Source organism: Neophocaena asiaeorientalis, unplaced genomic scaffold, assembly GCF_003031525.2.
Source record: "Neophocaena asiaeorientalis asiaeorientalis breed wild unplaced genomic scaffold, Neophocaena_asiaeorientalis_V1.1 scaffold220, whole genome shotgun sequence".
NCBI lineage: Eukaryota > Metazoa > Chordata > Mammalia > Artiodactyla > Phocoenidae > Neophocaena > Neophocaena asiaeorientalis.
Window position 1 is genome coordinate 2,269,684 of NW_020174042.1, and position 14,984 is coordinate 2,284,667.

The following is a 14,984-nucleotide window of genomic DNA, read 5'->3' on the forward strand; positions in this document are numbered from 1 at the left end:
TTTTGCGGTACGCGGGCCTCTCACTGTTGTGGCCTCTCCCGTTGCAGAGCACAGGCTCTGGACGCGCAGGTTCAGCGGCCATGGCTCATGGGCCCAGCCGCTCCGCGGCATGTGGGATCTTCCCGGACCGGGGCACAAACCCGTGTCCCCTGCATCGGCAGGCGGACTCTCAACCACTGCGCCACCAGGGAAGCCCCAGCGTTGTCCTTTAAGTATGATTTTGGTGCTTGTTTTTCAGGACTAGTAGTAACCCTAGAATAGAAGTAGTAGCTCTAAGGTGTTAGTGATTCTTGCTTTTGGAGGTTGAATGTTGAATCAAATGCTTCACATACCACCACCACACCCACCCTTTGAGAAAACAAGCCTCCTCTTTTTTTTTTTTTTGGTGCGGCTTAAACAACAAATTTATTTTTTCACAGTTCTGGACTCTGTAAGGTACCGGCAAGGTTGGTTTCTTCTGAGGCTTCTCTCCTCATCTTGTCTTCTCTCTTTGTCTTCACATGGTCTTCCCTCTGTTCATGTCTGTGTCCTAATTGCCTCTTCTTATAAGGACATTAGTTATACTGGATTAAGACCTGTTCTAAGGACCTCATTTTAACTTAATTACTTCTTGAAAGACTCTGTCTCCAAATATAGTCTGAGGTACTGGGGGTTAAAACTTCAGTATAGAATTTGAAGCCTCCCTGTTCTTCAGATGCAAAGCCCCAAACAAGATTCTTCTCACTGCATTCTCGTGCTGCTTGGATGGACAATCTATTACCATTACCCACAGGAATTCAAAATTTTTGCCTTTACTTCTATGTAAATACACAGACTGTATTTGCCTTGTCTCAGCCTAAAATATTATAAACATTTTTTCTTTTTAAGAAAGGTCTGTTTGGGGAATTCCCTGGTGGTCCAGTGGTTAGGATTTAGTGCTTTCATTGCTGTGGCCCAGGTTCAGTCCCTGGTCAGAGAACTAAGATCCCACAAACCATGTGGCATGGCCAAAAAAAAAGAAAGGCCTGTTTCTCATTTAATCCATTCCTTTCGGGGCAGGGAACTCCTTTCATATTAATCTGCCCTTTAAAAACTACCTTAGCCACTTTGGGCACCAGCATCATTTTTTTTTCTCTCTGGGCCCTCAGGTCACCTGAGCCCCAATTTAGAAGCACCTGGACTTCACATGAGGGATTGCCTTCCCTGCGTTTATGCTTTTTTTATTTAGAGGCTTCACAACCAGAACTTAGTTATCTTCAGATTGCCCCTTTGATCTTCATCCATGGCTCTAAAAGGTATTTGCATTGGAAATCGTTACCTTCTTGGACCTTTTTGTTTCTTTCTTAGTTCCATATAATCATTGGATAGTTCTTCAATGTGTTGCTTGGGGTGGGAGAGTGAATGGAGAGTTTTGGTGTTTGTGGATTTCTAGGGGGGACATAGAGTGTTTTGCATGCCTTGTGGAACGTCATCTGGAACACCTGGTGATGTCCAGAACTCTGAAAAGTCAGGAAAGTACTACCTAATGTGGGACACTTTTCCCTTTCCCATTTGTTTCTGTGTTATTTGTTTTGAGACAAGGGAGCTCCTTAAGGTAGTAAACTGTACATATTTCTCACAGGTTATTTACGGCACTGAAATATCAAGAGGCAAGATACGAGATGCCAGGGATTTTCCTTTATACCCCTTTGCTACTAAATTATCCAGAGTAAGCACTGTCTAAGGGTTCTAAGCTCCATATCCAGTTTATGGCTGTAGCCATGACAGCAGTGGAGGTGGCAGAAGGTTCAATTCAGCCTGTTGTAGGGTCTTGACTGCTGAATGGCACTGTTATCTGAAAGTGGTTCCATGTTCACATGTGTTTGGACTCCTCCATGACCACCTGCACTAGTCTTTCATTTAACACCTCAGTGAACATATTCAGAAAATAAAGTTGTACAGGCTTTTGTAACCTGAAGAAGAGTAAGGAATTCCTGTTACCTTTGAGAGCCGAAGTCGATTTATATAACGAGATCTAGTGAGTAGTGAGAGTTGGCTAAAGGGGAAACCAAGAAAAATGTACTATGCTACAACTGTAGGGATCCAGAGCGGCAGCCAGCTAGCTTCCACTAAAAGCTCAGTAGTTCTCCTCCTCTTAGAGGAAGCCAGCATACTTTCTGGAAGAAGAGATCCACAGTCCTATCCTCAGATGTCCAGGATTAAGTTTAGGGGGTGAGAGTTCCTTATGGAATTGGGAAGTTTTGAGGAGTAGGCATTAGTCAGCAAAGAAAGAAGTTGGGAGGATAGGGCCCCCTGATGCTGCTACATGTATGTGATTAGGAGTCCACAACACCATGCCTCTTCTTGGTGAAAGAAAGAAAATGTGCCTTAATCCATGTTCTGTCCAGAACCAAGGGGGAGCTTCCAGGGGATGGGTGAGGTGGGTGGGTGGGGGGTCTCTCAGACCTTGCAGTAGAATTCACAAGTGCTTTCTCTGAAGCACCAGCCCCAGAACTACCTGCCATACCTGCTGCAGGCTCTTGGATAGGAAAGTGGTCTTTGGTAGGGATTTGCTTTCCTTTGAAGGATAGATAACAGTGTTTTCTTTGCCACTGTGAAGATGTATCATGGGACCAGATTTATGGATCCACTCCAGAGGCCACACCTTCATGTAGAAGCGTCTCTCAGGAGTAGGGTAGGGTGTTGTTTTCCTATCTAGTATTCTCTATAACCCACTGAAAGGGCAGGGAGCTAGAGACTGCTGCAATGATTGGGTGGCAAAGTAGGCAAGGTCATAGGAAATGGCTATGGCTGTGCTGTTCCTAGGGCTCCTGTAAACCCCATTCTGGGCCAGGACTATTTTATTTATTTGCTCCCTTGATGTTTGCATATTGGGTCCCACTGCATTCAGATTGCTAGTTTCATTCTGTGCAAATGATATGTATCTTGTGTATTTAAAATTTTTCCTTTTTAAACTAAAATGTGATTTGGTCATTTTGTGTATTTTAATCTGAGACCCTTATTCCTACCATGTGTTCTCAGGGGTATGTCAGTCAACGGTAGCTCCAGGGACTGCACAGCAGGAACTGTTGTTTTTGTTAGTTGCTTTATTATTTTTCTAAAAACATTTATTTATTTATTTGGCTGCTCTGGGTCTTGGTTGTGGCACATGGGATCTTCGTTGCGGCATGCAGGATCTTTGGTTGTGGCATGAGAACTCTTAGTTATAGCATGTGGGATCTAGTTCCCTGACCAGGGAGCGAACCCAGGCCCCCTGCATTGGGAGCTGGTAGTCTTAGCCACTGGACCACCAGGAAGTCCCTGTTAGGTGCTTTAGCAGCATAAAGAAAAACTGTTTGTAGTATGTGGACTCATTAAGCTACCACGTTTTATCTTCCCAGTCATAACAGACTTCTTTACCATGATGTCCTCTTTAAATTTCTCTCCCATCTTGAAAACATATAATGAGGATTGAGTTCTAATTGGGTGATCTTCTGGTGTTACTGGTCCATCTTTTGAAATAGTGTAAATGAGAGCTTAAAAGAGCCCTTCTAGGTCAACTAGAAGGGTCAGGCAGTGAGCTCTGCTTCTCTATACGTCACTTTTTAACAAATTAAGGCCTGTAAAATCTAAGAATCTCAATCATTCAAACTCTCTTTCAGTATTTCTATGTATGTTTTAAGAGTCAAGTAAGTTGAAGTTTTAAAGAATGAACCCTTTCTACCTCACACGTTGCCTGGGAGGGTCTGTGTATGCACTGGACGAAAAATGCCCATCTTCAGTCCTACAGAATTCCAAACTTTTGCTGCTTGGCTTCTGGGGAGACCCATAAGCCATGTCTTCTTTGTTGAGCTAAGGCCAGTTTCTGCCCTCCCTGCTAAAATTGTATTTGTGGTGACATAGTAGCTAACAGAGAAAGGGCAGACCCATCTCATTGATTACTGTCTATATGTTGAAAAGGGACAAATACAGTATTACCCATTGGGTCATAGATGTTTAATTATGATCTCCTATCTCCCTTAAATACTTCTTTCTTCTTGTGAAAAAAATACAATAAATGAGAAAGGATTTTAAAATACTTACTGAAACTAACACCACCAAAAAATAGCAACAACAACAAAAAAAGAGGTAATTGTTGGAATAGCTTCAGGATTCAATTGTGTTTTGTATGTTCTACATACATTTCATTTTTCCACTCTATAAAAACAGGATTAATAATACTACCTCGCAGAGTTGTTTACCATGCTACAGATGTAACACCTGTGTTAAATTATTTTGGTACAAGTGCCAGGCAGTTTAAACTATGTATGATATTGCTTCCCATCCTTTTCCAGTCACGTTACATAGAAAATATGAAATGATAGTATTCGTAGATCACAATGTAGTAAGCTGAAGATGCTCCTTTGGCCAGAAGTTATTGTTCCAGAGGCTCAAGTTGTCCCAGGTCCTACCTACCAGTCTGCCTGAGGGAATCACATACAGTTTACCTGAAACCCACTCACAACATACTGGTTGGGAAATTTTGAATAGTATATTGCATATGAATTGCATCAGGAATCTTCATTAGTGTTGGAGTCCTTTGCCAGCACTTGGTGGTATGTCTACTGCTGTGGGTAGGTAGGTTTTTATGAAGGTGTGGCATGGTTGTTGTTTGAAGGTGTACTAGAGGAAGGAGATTAACCCCGTCTGAATCAGTGGAATGGATTCCCCGTACAAAAAATGGCTCTACTCTCCAGACAAAGGGAGGAAGTGAAAACGTGCTGGGTTAATAACTATTATCACAGTCAGCTATCGTTAGTGCCTGAGGCTTCTGAAAGCATCATGTATTTCAGTTTAGGGAGTGAGTACATGGTATTAGAAGTGAGTTTCTTATGATAGAACTGGATGATTCACCATTTTAAAAAATTGTACTTCCCAATATGGCATTTTAATAATAAACACAAGATATAAGAAAATCAACCTGGTGAAACCACTCCTGGGAAAAATTTCCTAATTCAGTTAATATAATTCATCTAGACCTGTGTTGTCCAGTATGATAGCCACTGACTACATGTGGCTATTTAAACTTAATTAAAATTAGTACTAAAAACCTCATTTCTTCAGTTGCATAATCTACTTTTCAAAGTGCTCAGTGGCCACATGTGGCTAGTGGTTACCATATTGGATAACACACAGATTATACATTTCCATCATCACAGAAAGTTGTAAAGAAATGCTGATCTGGACCATTAAACTGTACCACAGTTTGTCCTTATCCTGCTTATCTTTCTATCAGGTTTTGTATATGTTTTCTTCTGAAGCAATCCTTAAGGAATTTTTCTTTCGCTTCTAGGATATTGTCAGTCCATTTTGCATTTTTGGCAATGATGAGTTTTTCTTTAAATCTTCTTAGTGTAATTACTGAAGAAGTCCAGAAGGATGGAAGTGGGGGTACAGGGAGTTATTCTTACCCTAATAGAAAGGTGGGGAGTGTATATGTGGTAAATGAATTTGAACTAGATGGGAAAGTTTTCTTTGAAAGTGCCTTTGTCGTAATCTTGTATAATCACATAACAGAAACTCTCTACCCTTTTTAGGAAAAGGTTTCATCAAATCAAACATCTAATTGCCTGGTTCCCTCCCTTTATTTTTTGCTTGGGGCCAGGAGCAAAAGGCTATTTTGCAACAACAAAACCTATAACCTCGCACCAATGAGAAAAGGTAGAGAAATTTAATTTTTCCTCCCATGTTTCTCTTTACCTACATGCACATAGCTTTTAGGGGAGAAAAAAGCCTGGGAACTATTTCAAACATTTTTGGAGCTTATTGAGCTTATTTTATTTCACAGAAACTTTACTCCCTGTGATTAAGGTGTCTAGTTTTTATCTGTGGATGAAAATTTCCCACAAGATTTCTGAGCCCTGAGAGATAGGGATGGCAACTAACTCTCTCACTGTTGTACATCCAACATCTCACTAGATGCCTCTGGCACAATAGTAAGGGTTTAGTAAATATTTTTTGAATCAAGATTTCTGTTATTCAGAGACTAGTTCTTCCATGTCAAGGCTATTGCTTTTTCTCCATTCACCTGCTTAACTCTTATCTTGCTTCCCTTAGAAGTATGGAAAAGAAATACATTTGTATGTAATATTGGTTTTCAGATCTTCTAAGCAGCCATGATATGAATTAGATATATGGAGTAGCATCATTTTTACCCTTTTCCACAAAAAGATTGCCTTCAAGCTAAATGTTTTTTGCTCCTGCTTTTTCCTATTGCACTTAACTTGTTAATTTTTTTTTTTTTTTTTTTTTTTTTTTTGCGGTACACGGGCCTCTCACTGTTGTGGCCTCTCCTGTTGGCGGAGCACAGGCTCCGGACACGCAGGTTCAGTGGCCATGGCTCACGGGCCCAGCCGCTCCATGGCATGTGGGATCTTCCCGGACCAGGGCACGAACCCGTGTCCCCTGCATCGGCAGGCGGACTCTCAACCACTGCGCCACCAGGGAAGCCCAACTTGTTAATTTTTTAAATGTTATTTGAAAAGCTTCCAGACCTCCAATTTTTGTAGATTGGAACATGTTGCCAGTTAAGACAGTTAAGCCTTCTGCAGAGTTCATATTTTGCCCTGCAACCTAACTTTTATGCTAAACTCAGATTCCCTCTGCTTTGTCTCCCAGGTAGCAGCTTGTTCCTAGCCTAGCCAGATGAGTACTGAAAACAAAATTTTGATACTCTATTTCCATTTCCCTAAAGTCTCAAATATTATAGTCTTAAATTTAAAACAAAATACTATTGAATACTGTGAATATGAGTATTCATAGCTGACCCTTTTTTCCTGTTTCTAGGACTATCCTGTTAAGTGTAATCTCATTGCTTAATGAGCCCAACACCTTCTCCCCAGCCAATGTGGATGCCTCGGTTATGTTCAGGAAATGGAGGGACAGTAAAGGAAAAGACAAAGAATATGCTGAAATCATTAGGTAAGGTGTTTTGTTTTGTCTTCTGTTGGATTACTTCAAGTCTTCATACAGAACCAAAGTATATCCTAGAACCAAGGGTTTAAATTGAACTTAAAATATCCACTCCGCTTCTGTCAGTTAGATTTATTGTTTGGGAAGAGGTTTCTGCCTGAGCCTAATGAGTTTGGCTTTTGAGACAGCAGATCTGATTTCCCAGGACACAGAACTTCCAGGTTCTAAACTAGTCAAGTTTGCAAACTCTTCCTCCTGATCATTTTAGGGACACTGTTCTGGGTTTTGGACATGTCCTTTAAATGTGTCAAACACCCAGTGTATTCCAGACATTCAAGGTATTTTTGTTTTCAAATTTTTTATTGATGAAACCTTATATGGCCTTTCTGACCATAGCGGCAAGTATCTTCTAGGAATCACCATTATCAGCAACTCTAGTATATGGTTTAACAGAGCCCTAGAATAAGAATCAGGAGACTTGGAATATACTCCTAGCTCTGCCACTGTCATGTGACCTTTTATCAGTTAACTTTTGGGGTTTTTTAATATTTCCATCTGAAAAAAAAAAAAGAAGGTATTAGGCTCAACCATTCATCTCTCAAATTATATCCTACATAGGATATAAGATTTTCCTAACAGTACTTAGTGATTGGTAGAGCCCCAAGGACAGTTGCAGCACATTCTGTAACTTTTCAAAGTCCCTCTCTATAAATCTAGTTGGCATGATACCATGTGATATGAAAAAAAAAATGCATGTCATCTGATAGCTGAATAAGTTTTCTGCCCACCGTAATCAGCTTCTTAGACCCTCTCCCTAATCCAGAGTCATTTAATGAAATTACAAGGATAGAATCTGGGCATCTGTATTTTGTTTTTACCAAGCCACTTAGGTGACTGGTATATACCAAAGATTGAAGATAACTAGTGTAAATAGTAAAGACCTGCAGAAGTTTAGAGTGAGAGTGGACTGAGGATTGGAAAATGGGAATGCTTCATAAAATAGTCAGGACTGGAGCCTGATGTTCAAGGAAAGGGAGGATGTAAGGCATAGTCTTTCTCCTTAGAGAGCTCATGCTTTCGTTTGTAAACAAAGAAATGAACATGTAATATGATAAGTGCAACTGTAGAAGCATAAACAAGATACAGTGGAAGGAACATATAATATGGTTCCTAGGAGAGATAATGCTTCATAACCAAGAATTTTTCAGGGAGAGAGAAACATGCTTGCTAAAACACGGGTGTATGATAACAGCATGACACATCAAGAGAATTGTAAATTCTGACTTGAGAAGTAATGGGAAATTAAGAAATGCATCAGGTCTTAAAAGACACTGAAGTCATAGGGTGGGTTTGGTCCTTAATCTTAGAGGTGTTGGAGTGTCACTTAAAGATTTTGTGTGGAAGGATAATCCTATTTGAGTTCCAAAAGAACACAACTGACCAGGAGACCGGCTGAGGTTTGAGGAGGCTGAGATGAAGACTAAACTGACGTAGTAACAATCAAGAATGAGAAAACAGATTTGAAAACATTTAAGACTTTGGAGCAGTAAGAGTTATAATTTTAGGAACTGAATACTCCATGGAGGTGGACAATGACAAATGCAGACTTGCGGAGTTAGGATTCCTATGGAACGTCAGGACGGAGACATCCAGTTGCTCATATAAGGGCATAGAGCTCAGAAGAAAAGTTTAGGCTGGACCCTGATGATTTGAGAGCTGTCAGCATGAAGGGTTAGAACCATGGGAATGGACAAGATGGTTCAAGGAGAAAGCTGTGAGAAGAGAGATTCAAGCCTGAAAGCCTCAGCAGCATCAGGATGTAAGGCAACAGGATCCACCAAGAGAGGTCTAAGTAAAAGGGATAATAGTGGTTGTGTTTTTGTGGGGCTTTTTAAAGTATTTTATTTATTTGGCTGCACCGGGTCTTAGTTGCGGCATGTGGGATTTTTTTTTCTTTTTTTTTAAGCTGTGGCATGTGGGATCTGTAGTTGCGGCATGCGAACTCTTAGTTGTGGCATGCGGGATCTAGTTCCCTGACCAGGGATCGAACCCGGGCCCCCTGCATTGGGAGCACAGAGTCTTAGCCACTGGACCACCAGTGATGTTTTTAAGTTGTTTTTCTAGTCCCTTGAGGGGTCGAATTTTCATACTTGTTGAAGGAAACATTAACCTTCACGCGTTCATACAGTCAGTATTTGTTGCACAGCTGTATGTGCCCAGGCGGTGTTCTAAGCACTGGGGATATAGAATTAACTAAGATAGACAAGGTCTCTGCTCACATTCAGGGGCGCAAGGAGAACAACAGAAAAATGAACAAATGAGGAAGATGAGTAGGATAATATGAAGGAATTACAAGATGGCTGCTTTAAGTTGGATTGTCCGAATAGGCCTCCTCTAAGGTAACATATAAGTTCATATCTGAGTGACAAGAAGCAGTCAACCGTATGTAGGGCAGAAGAGCAACTGGTCCTCACAGAAATATCAACTAGGTATGTTTGAAGGTACTAAAAAACCCCCGAGTGGCCTGAATGTTTTGGAATTGGAGAAAGTAATGGGTGGCGAGAATGAAGCGATAGGCAGGTGGATCATGCAAGACTTTGGAATCCAACATAGGATTTTTCTCTAAGTAGGAGGACTATTGAGTTGTTGGGACTGCATTCCGAGTTTAGTGCGAGAAGACAAGGCGGAAAACCTGAGGTGACTTCTGGCCAACCAGCATGTGAGGCGCATGGCTTTAAATGCCCTTCAGAAGGGTCTTTTTTTTTTTTTTTTTTTTTTTTGCGGCACGCGGGCCTCTCACTGTTGTGGCCTCTCCCGTTGCGGAGCACAGGCTCTGGACACGCAGGCCCAGCGGCCATGGCTCGCGGGCCCAGCCGCTCTGCAGCATGTGGGATCCTCCCGGACCGGGGCACGAGCCCGTGTCCCCTGCATCGGCAGGAGGACTCTCAACCACTGCGCCACCAGGGAAGCCCTCAGAAGGGTCATTTTTAAGTGTCCTTCAGAATGGTACCTGATGGGCTAGAACCTTTGGTGTAGTAGAGGGTATCTTGTCAAAGATGCTTTCAGGTAGGTAGGTACTGAAGTTCAGAAACCAGTAAGGAATTTTAGATTGTTTAGGCCAATTATAAATCCATCTTCCAGAGACTTATATAAACTATCCTCCCTTCAGGAAACAGGTGTCAGCCACTAAAGCCGAAGCAGAAAAGGATGGAGTGAAGGTCCCCACGACCCTGGCGGAATACTGCATCAAAACTAAAGTGCCTTCCAATGACAACAGCTCAGATTTGCTTTATGACGACTTGTACGACGACGACATTGATGATGAAGATGAGGAGGAGGAAGATGCCGACTGTTATGACGATGATGATTCTGGGAATGAGGAGTCGTGACGTGCTCCTTCGAGGCCCCTGTACTGCCCTGCCATCTCAGGCCAAAGGGAGGGGAGCAAGTGGGGACCTAGCAGTGGCCCCTCAGCAAAAACCTATCATGGGGGTGGGGAAAACAAACACGGCTCCTGGTGACTCCCCTTATGGATCTCAGTTTGCTCCTTTTTATGGACCTCTTAATGGAGAGAAATTAATCCTCCACAGAATGTCTGAATTCTTGCATTCTTTACCCTTCCATCACTGTATTGATTCTTTTTTTTTTTTTTTCTTTAAACTCAAACTCCCACCTCACTTCGTCTCCGCAAAGTGTTCACAGCAAAACACGTTTGGTCTGTTTTTAGATTCTTGAAGAATTAAATAGTCTTTCATCAAGACGTTTAATGTGTTTAAAGCTGGGAACCCATCGGGAGTTCACAAGTGCTGCATATGCTGGGTAGCAAAAGAAAAAACCGTAAAAGCCCCACAAAACAAACTTTTTCTTAACAAAGCAAATTTGCCAAGTTTTAGCTGCTCATTTACCTTAGTGTGTGTGCATTCGTTCAGCCCCGTGGTGGTGAATTTTCTTTCCCTTCTTAAGGCTGGGGTACAGCAGGCATCAGGGACTTTGTTCTGAACCTGTTGAAATGTGTTCCTAAGGGCACAGGGCCCTTCAGCCTAACACAGAGGCCTCAGTTACTCTGAGAGATCAGATTTTGTTTTTTGAAATCGATTGGGATCTAAAGCCTGAAATAAATATTCATACTTTACATAGAACTGATTGCTATTTATTTTGAAGGCAGAGTTATTTTTTTCCCCCAGGGAGTGGGGAGAGAGTGGGGATTAGTGTGTGTGTGTGTGTGTGGAGTCTTTAGTGACGGGAACGAAGAGTTAAAATCACTATGCTGGTTTTGGTTGATGCTGCTGGGGGAAAAAGTCAAACTACTGGGGACCACTGTTGGGAGAGAAAAACATCTGTTTTATATATTTAACATGGCCTTTCCCTGAAAGATACACTCTCACCATGAGGATTTTTTTTAAGTAGCGAGTTTTAATTACTTAGTATTAATACTAGGTGCATGTGTTAAGATTTTGGTTTTCATTGAGCTGCTTATACTGATAGTGGTAACTGTGGATATATGTGAGACATGCGTGACCGGTTCCCGCTTTTCTCACTGGATGTGACCTGGACTTTTCTCTCCTTTCAATGTGCTCGGGCTATGGAGTGCAAGCGGAAGTTGTGCATGGAGCTTTCCCCTGAGCTTCTTTGACTCTTCTGGCAGAGCCAAGGGAGTTGTTGGCTGCAAGCAGTGTCTGGGCAACGCTAGATCTTCCTGCCACGCAATTGCTGCAGCCTTGATTTCCCTGGTGTCGATCGTGTGTTACTTCAATCAATACCGAGTTCCATCAGCCTTCACCAACCAGGGACTTCTTCAGTACTTGGCGATGATTTTTGTTTCTTATGGGGGCGGGTCAGTTCACAGGAGGGCAGTGTTCTTTCAGTGGGTAAAATACCGCTATGAACCTACTTCAGATCCCTGCGCGCTAGCGTTCAACTCCTTTTCTTCAGATCGTATAGCTCAGAAAGAACGAAAGGGTTGATGAGGGACAGAGGTAGGATGGACCCTAGGACACAGTCTGTGATACTTAGGTCCTTAGTTCCTCCTTCCTTTCTGATCTCAGGGTTTTCATTCGCTCTTCAAACTCTCCAAACATTTGCCAACTAATTCCCAGCAGCCTTCTCTGGAATCTAGTCTTAAAAAAGTGGGAATGTTGAACGTGCTGAGGTTCACATGGGACACTGTTGAGCCTGGTCCCAGAATCTGTCCAAACTCCATGGCCTACTTGCACCCCTGAGTCAAGTGACTCCAGTCAGATTCAGAGAACAGAGCAGCTCTCCTGTGACAAAACACTGAGTGCAAACTCTCATAGAAGGACGTTGAAACTAGTTTTTCGCCCCACACATACTCATAATGCTCTGATCACCCCCGTCAATCACTCCACACTCCCAAAACACACACGCGTGCGCCGCGTGCTTGGTCTTACGCTCTCTCGGAGCCCTAAAACTAAGCCTTTTCTCTTCCTGCCAAAGCGTCTCTCCCCCAGGGCAGGCCAGACTCCTTGGCACTGTGGGAGGTGCTGTGCTGCTCAGCCCTGTCCCACAGGCCCTGCTGGCCTCTGTTTTACGTTGACTCAGAGAGCCAGGTGGAGGTTGTACCTCTCAGCCTTTGGGGTGTTACTCTTCAGAGCTGGGTTTGCCTCTGATGAGAGTAGTCGTCAGTTCCAGAAAAGACTGGGGTGTGCTGATTTGCTAGGAGGTGGGACATTCTGATAGCTCAGACTGACTTGTAAAACCCAGGTGCTGGTTCCAGAGCTCTGTCCTGCGAACACATACTATGGCAAAAGAAAACTGAAGCACGTAACTTCTTTCGGGAGTGGAGATCTCAGGCTTAGGCCACAACCTTGTGAGTGCAGTTGTGCTGATTATTTGGTGTAACATGAATTCAGGATCCATCCTGCATTTTTAGGTTCCTTTCGATTCTAGTGGAGGCCTCTGGACGCTCTTCAGGTCTGTGTATTTTGAGGCTGGGTGGAGAACGTACATTATGATTCTGTTGTTGCTTCTCGCAGTCTTCCCCTTTCATTTCACATCATTCCAGAGTTCTTTTTTCTATTAGCCAAGCTTTTTTGTAGTCCCTTCTTTCCTCTTTCCTGGTAATTATTTGCTTCTTTATTTGCTGGTTTCCTTATGTTTGGAAAATACATAGTAAGCGATTGAAGGGGAAAATGTGTAGTTCTCCACTGAAAATTAACTCTCTACCCTCCCATCCTGATTTTTAAAAAGGTTTACATTTACAAAGATTCAGATGCAATTTTCAACTATTCTGAAACCAGCAGGACACACCTGACTTTAATAGTTTTCTTAGCTGAAATTGTAGATGTTTTTCTTTAGTTTAACTTATGAGAAAAGATTATCTGATGCATTTTGTGTTCAATTTCCCCTTTAGTGGTTTATTTTTTGTCTTTTTCTGCCCATCTGTCTACTAATAAAATGTGAAATAAAATATACCTGTATTGCTACTTCCCCATGGATGACCCTCTTCTGTTATTGTGTATTGAAATTAAAAGGTGGTCTTAATCCTTCCTCTGTTCCCTTGCAGATTATGCACAGGAGTCAGCTGGAAAACTAAAACAAAAACCAAATCTTGCTCACCTGCCTTTTGACAGTCTGCTCAACTCACCTCCTTGCAGAATAAATATCCCCAAATCCTTACCAGCTTTTAAGAAAGGTTATTAAAGACAAAGCCATTTGTTAACCTTAATTCTGAAATAGGGCACAAGCTGCCAGTACAAGTAGGTCGGTGAAGTGATGGAGGAGTGCTCCACTGCCCTCCTTACGCAAGTTTTTTGTTTTCATTGTCACTTGTCAACTTCCCGCTGCTAAAAGGGATCAGAAAGCAATAGATCACATAATTTAGTAAGTTTCAGTTGTGGACACTTACTTTTTTTTTTAAGCCAGCAGTGCTTGACCTATCTGATGAATGACCACTGATTTTGGAGGTCAAACAGACAAGGTAAAGACTGTACCCCTGGGCTGGTTCTGGCACGCTGACTTGAAACGGGACGCTATAATGCTTCGGGCAACACCTCAAGGCCTTGAGCTAGCTGCCAGGCTGGAATACGGCTGCGCCTCAAGACAAGCATGGACATCTGCCCCCTGGTGGAGACATGGATTGTTTTACGGCCCCAGTTCCTTCTGGACTGGTGGCCTGGAATCAGGAGGGAGGAGCTTAAGAGAACTCAGAATCCTGGCCCCAGGTGAATGGTTCCTTGGGACTTTCTGGAGCAGATATTTAGCCCAGGACCCACTTACCTACTTCACACCACCCTGGCTCACTAGTGATCTGTCCCGCCACAGTCCTCGACGGTCAATCAAGATTGCATTTGGTTGATGAAGAGCAAAGGGCAGAGAGGTTTAGCTGTGCAAACTTACTCTCTCACAGGCCTGGAACTGTATTCTCAGAGTTCTTATTACCTTTGTTCCTTTGGAAAAGAAATTACCCTACCGTAATATCCTGTTGACAAGACCCTTTTAGAGACCGCCTTGTCCCCTAAGTCTGTTACAGAGTTGCAAGAAAAACAAAGGTAACCGTTGATAGGCACTGCCTGTCAGGAGGGTTAGCTACCTTGTCAGCTGCGTCCTTTACCTTTTCCCTCCCTGAATGCTGATTGTTTTGGGGCAAGAGAAGGGCCCAGCAAAGCAAGGAATACCCACTGAAGCCCTAACACCCTGTTATCAGAAGCCTGTGACCACGGGAGCTCTACTTCAGCCCTGTGAAGTCCAGGGTCCCTGGAACCATAATGAAGATGGTCTCTGCCCTGAGCTCTCCCTGAGTCACACCACACAGAGAAAGTATGCTCTCAGAACTTTATTAGGTGGAGTCTGGGCAAAAGAGAAAACCTCTGAAACAGTCGCCCACCTGGTTCAGGACGACTGGAATAGAGGAGCCTTTGCTTGGAGACATGTTGTCACTGAGATGAAGGCATATCTTTGATTTTTTTTTTTTTAAAGGGGAGCTGACTGGCTGAGTATCTCTGAGCGCAAATTCAGATTATTTTAAAAATGGTCAGCCAGAGGAAGGCAAGTCTCTGGGGACAAGACCAGACCAGAAGCCGAAGCCCCAGCTCTCTGTGGAGACAAACAGGTGCCAC

The 14,984-nt window shown here is 42.8% G+C and overlaps 1 protein-coding gene across 1 annotated transcript in view; it reads left to right on the forward strand.

Moving 5' to 3' along the window:
• The window catches only part of UBE2R2 (ubiquitin conjugating enzyme E2 R2), a 94,111-nt gene extending 80,751 nt beyond the window's left edge, over positions 1-13,360 (forward strand). Inside the window, exons 4-5 of the mRNA XM_024753803.1 lie at positions 6,784-6,918; positions 10,079-13,360. Of these exons, the coding sequence (XP_024609571.1) occupies positions 6,784-6,918; positions 10,079-10,298 (355 nt within the window). The 3' untranslated portion in view covers positions 10,299-13,360. The remainder of the gene's footprint in view (positions 1-6,783; positions 6,919-10,078) is intronic.
• Positions 13,361-14,984: the final 1,624 nt, after the last annotated feature.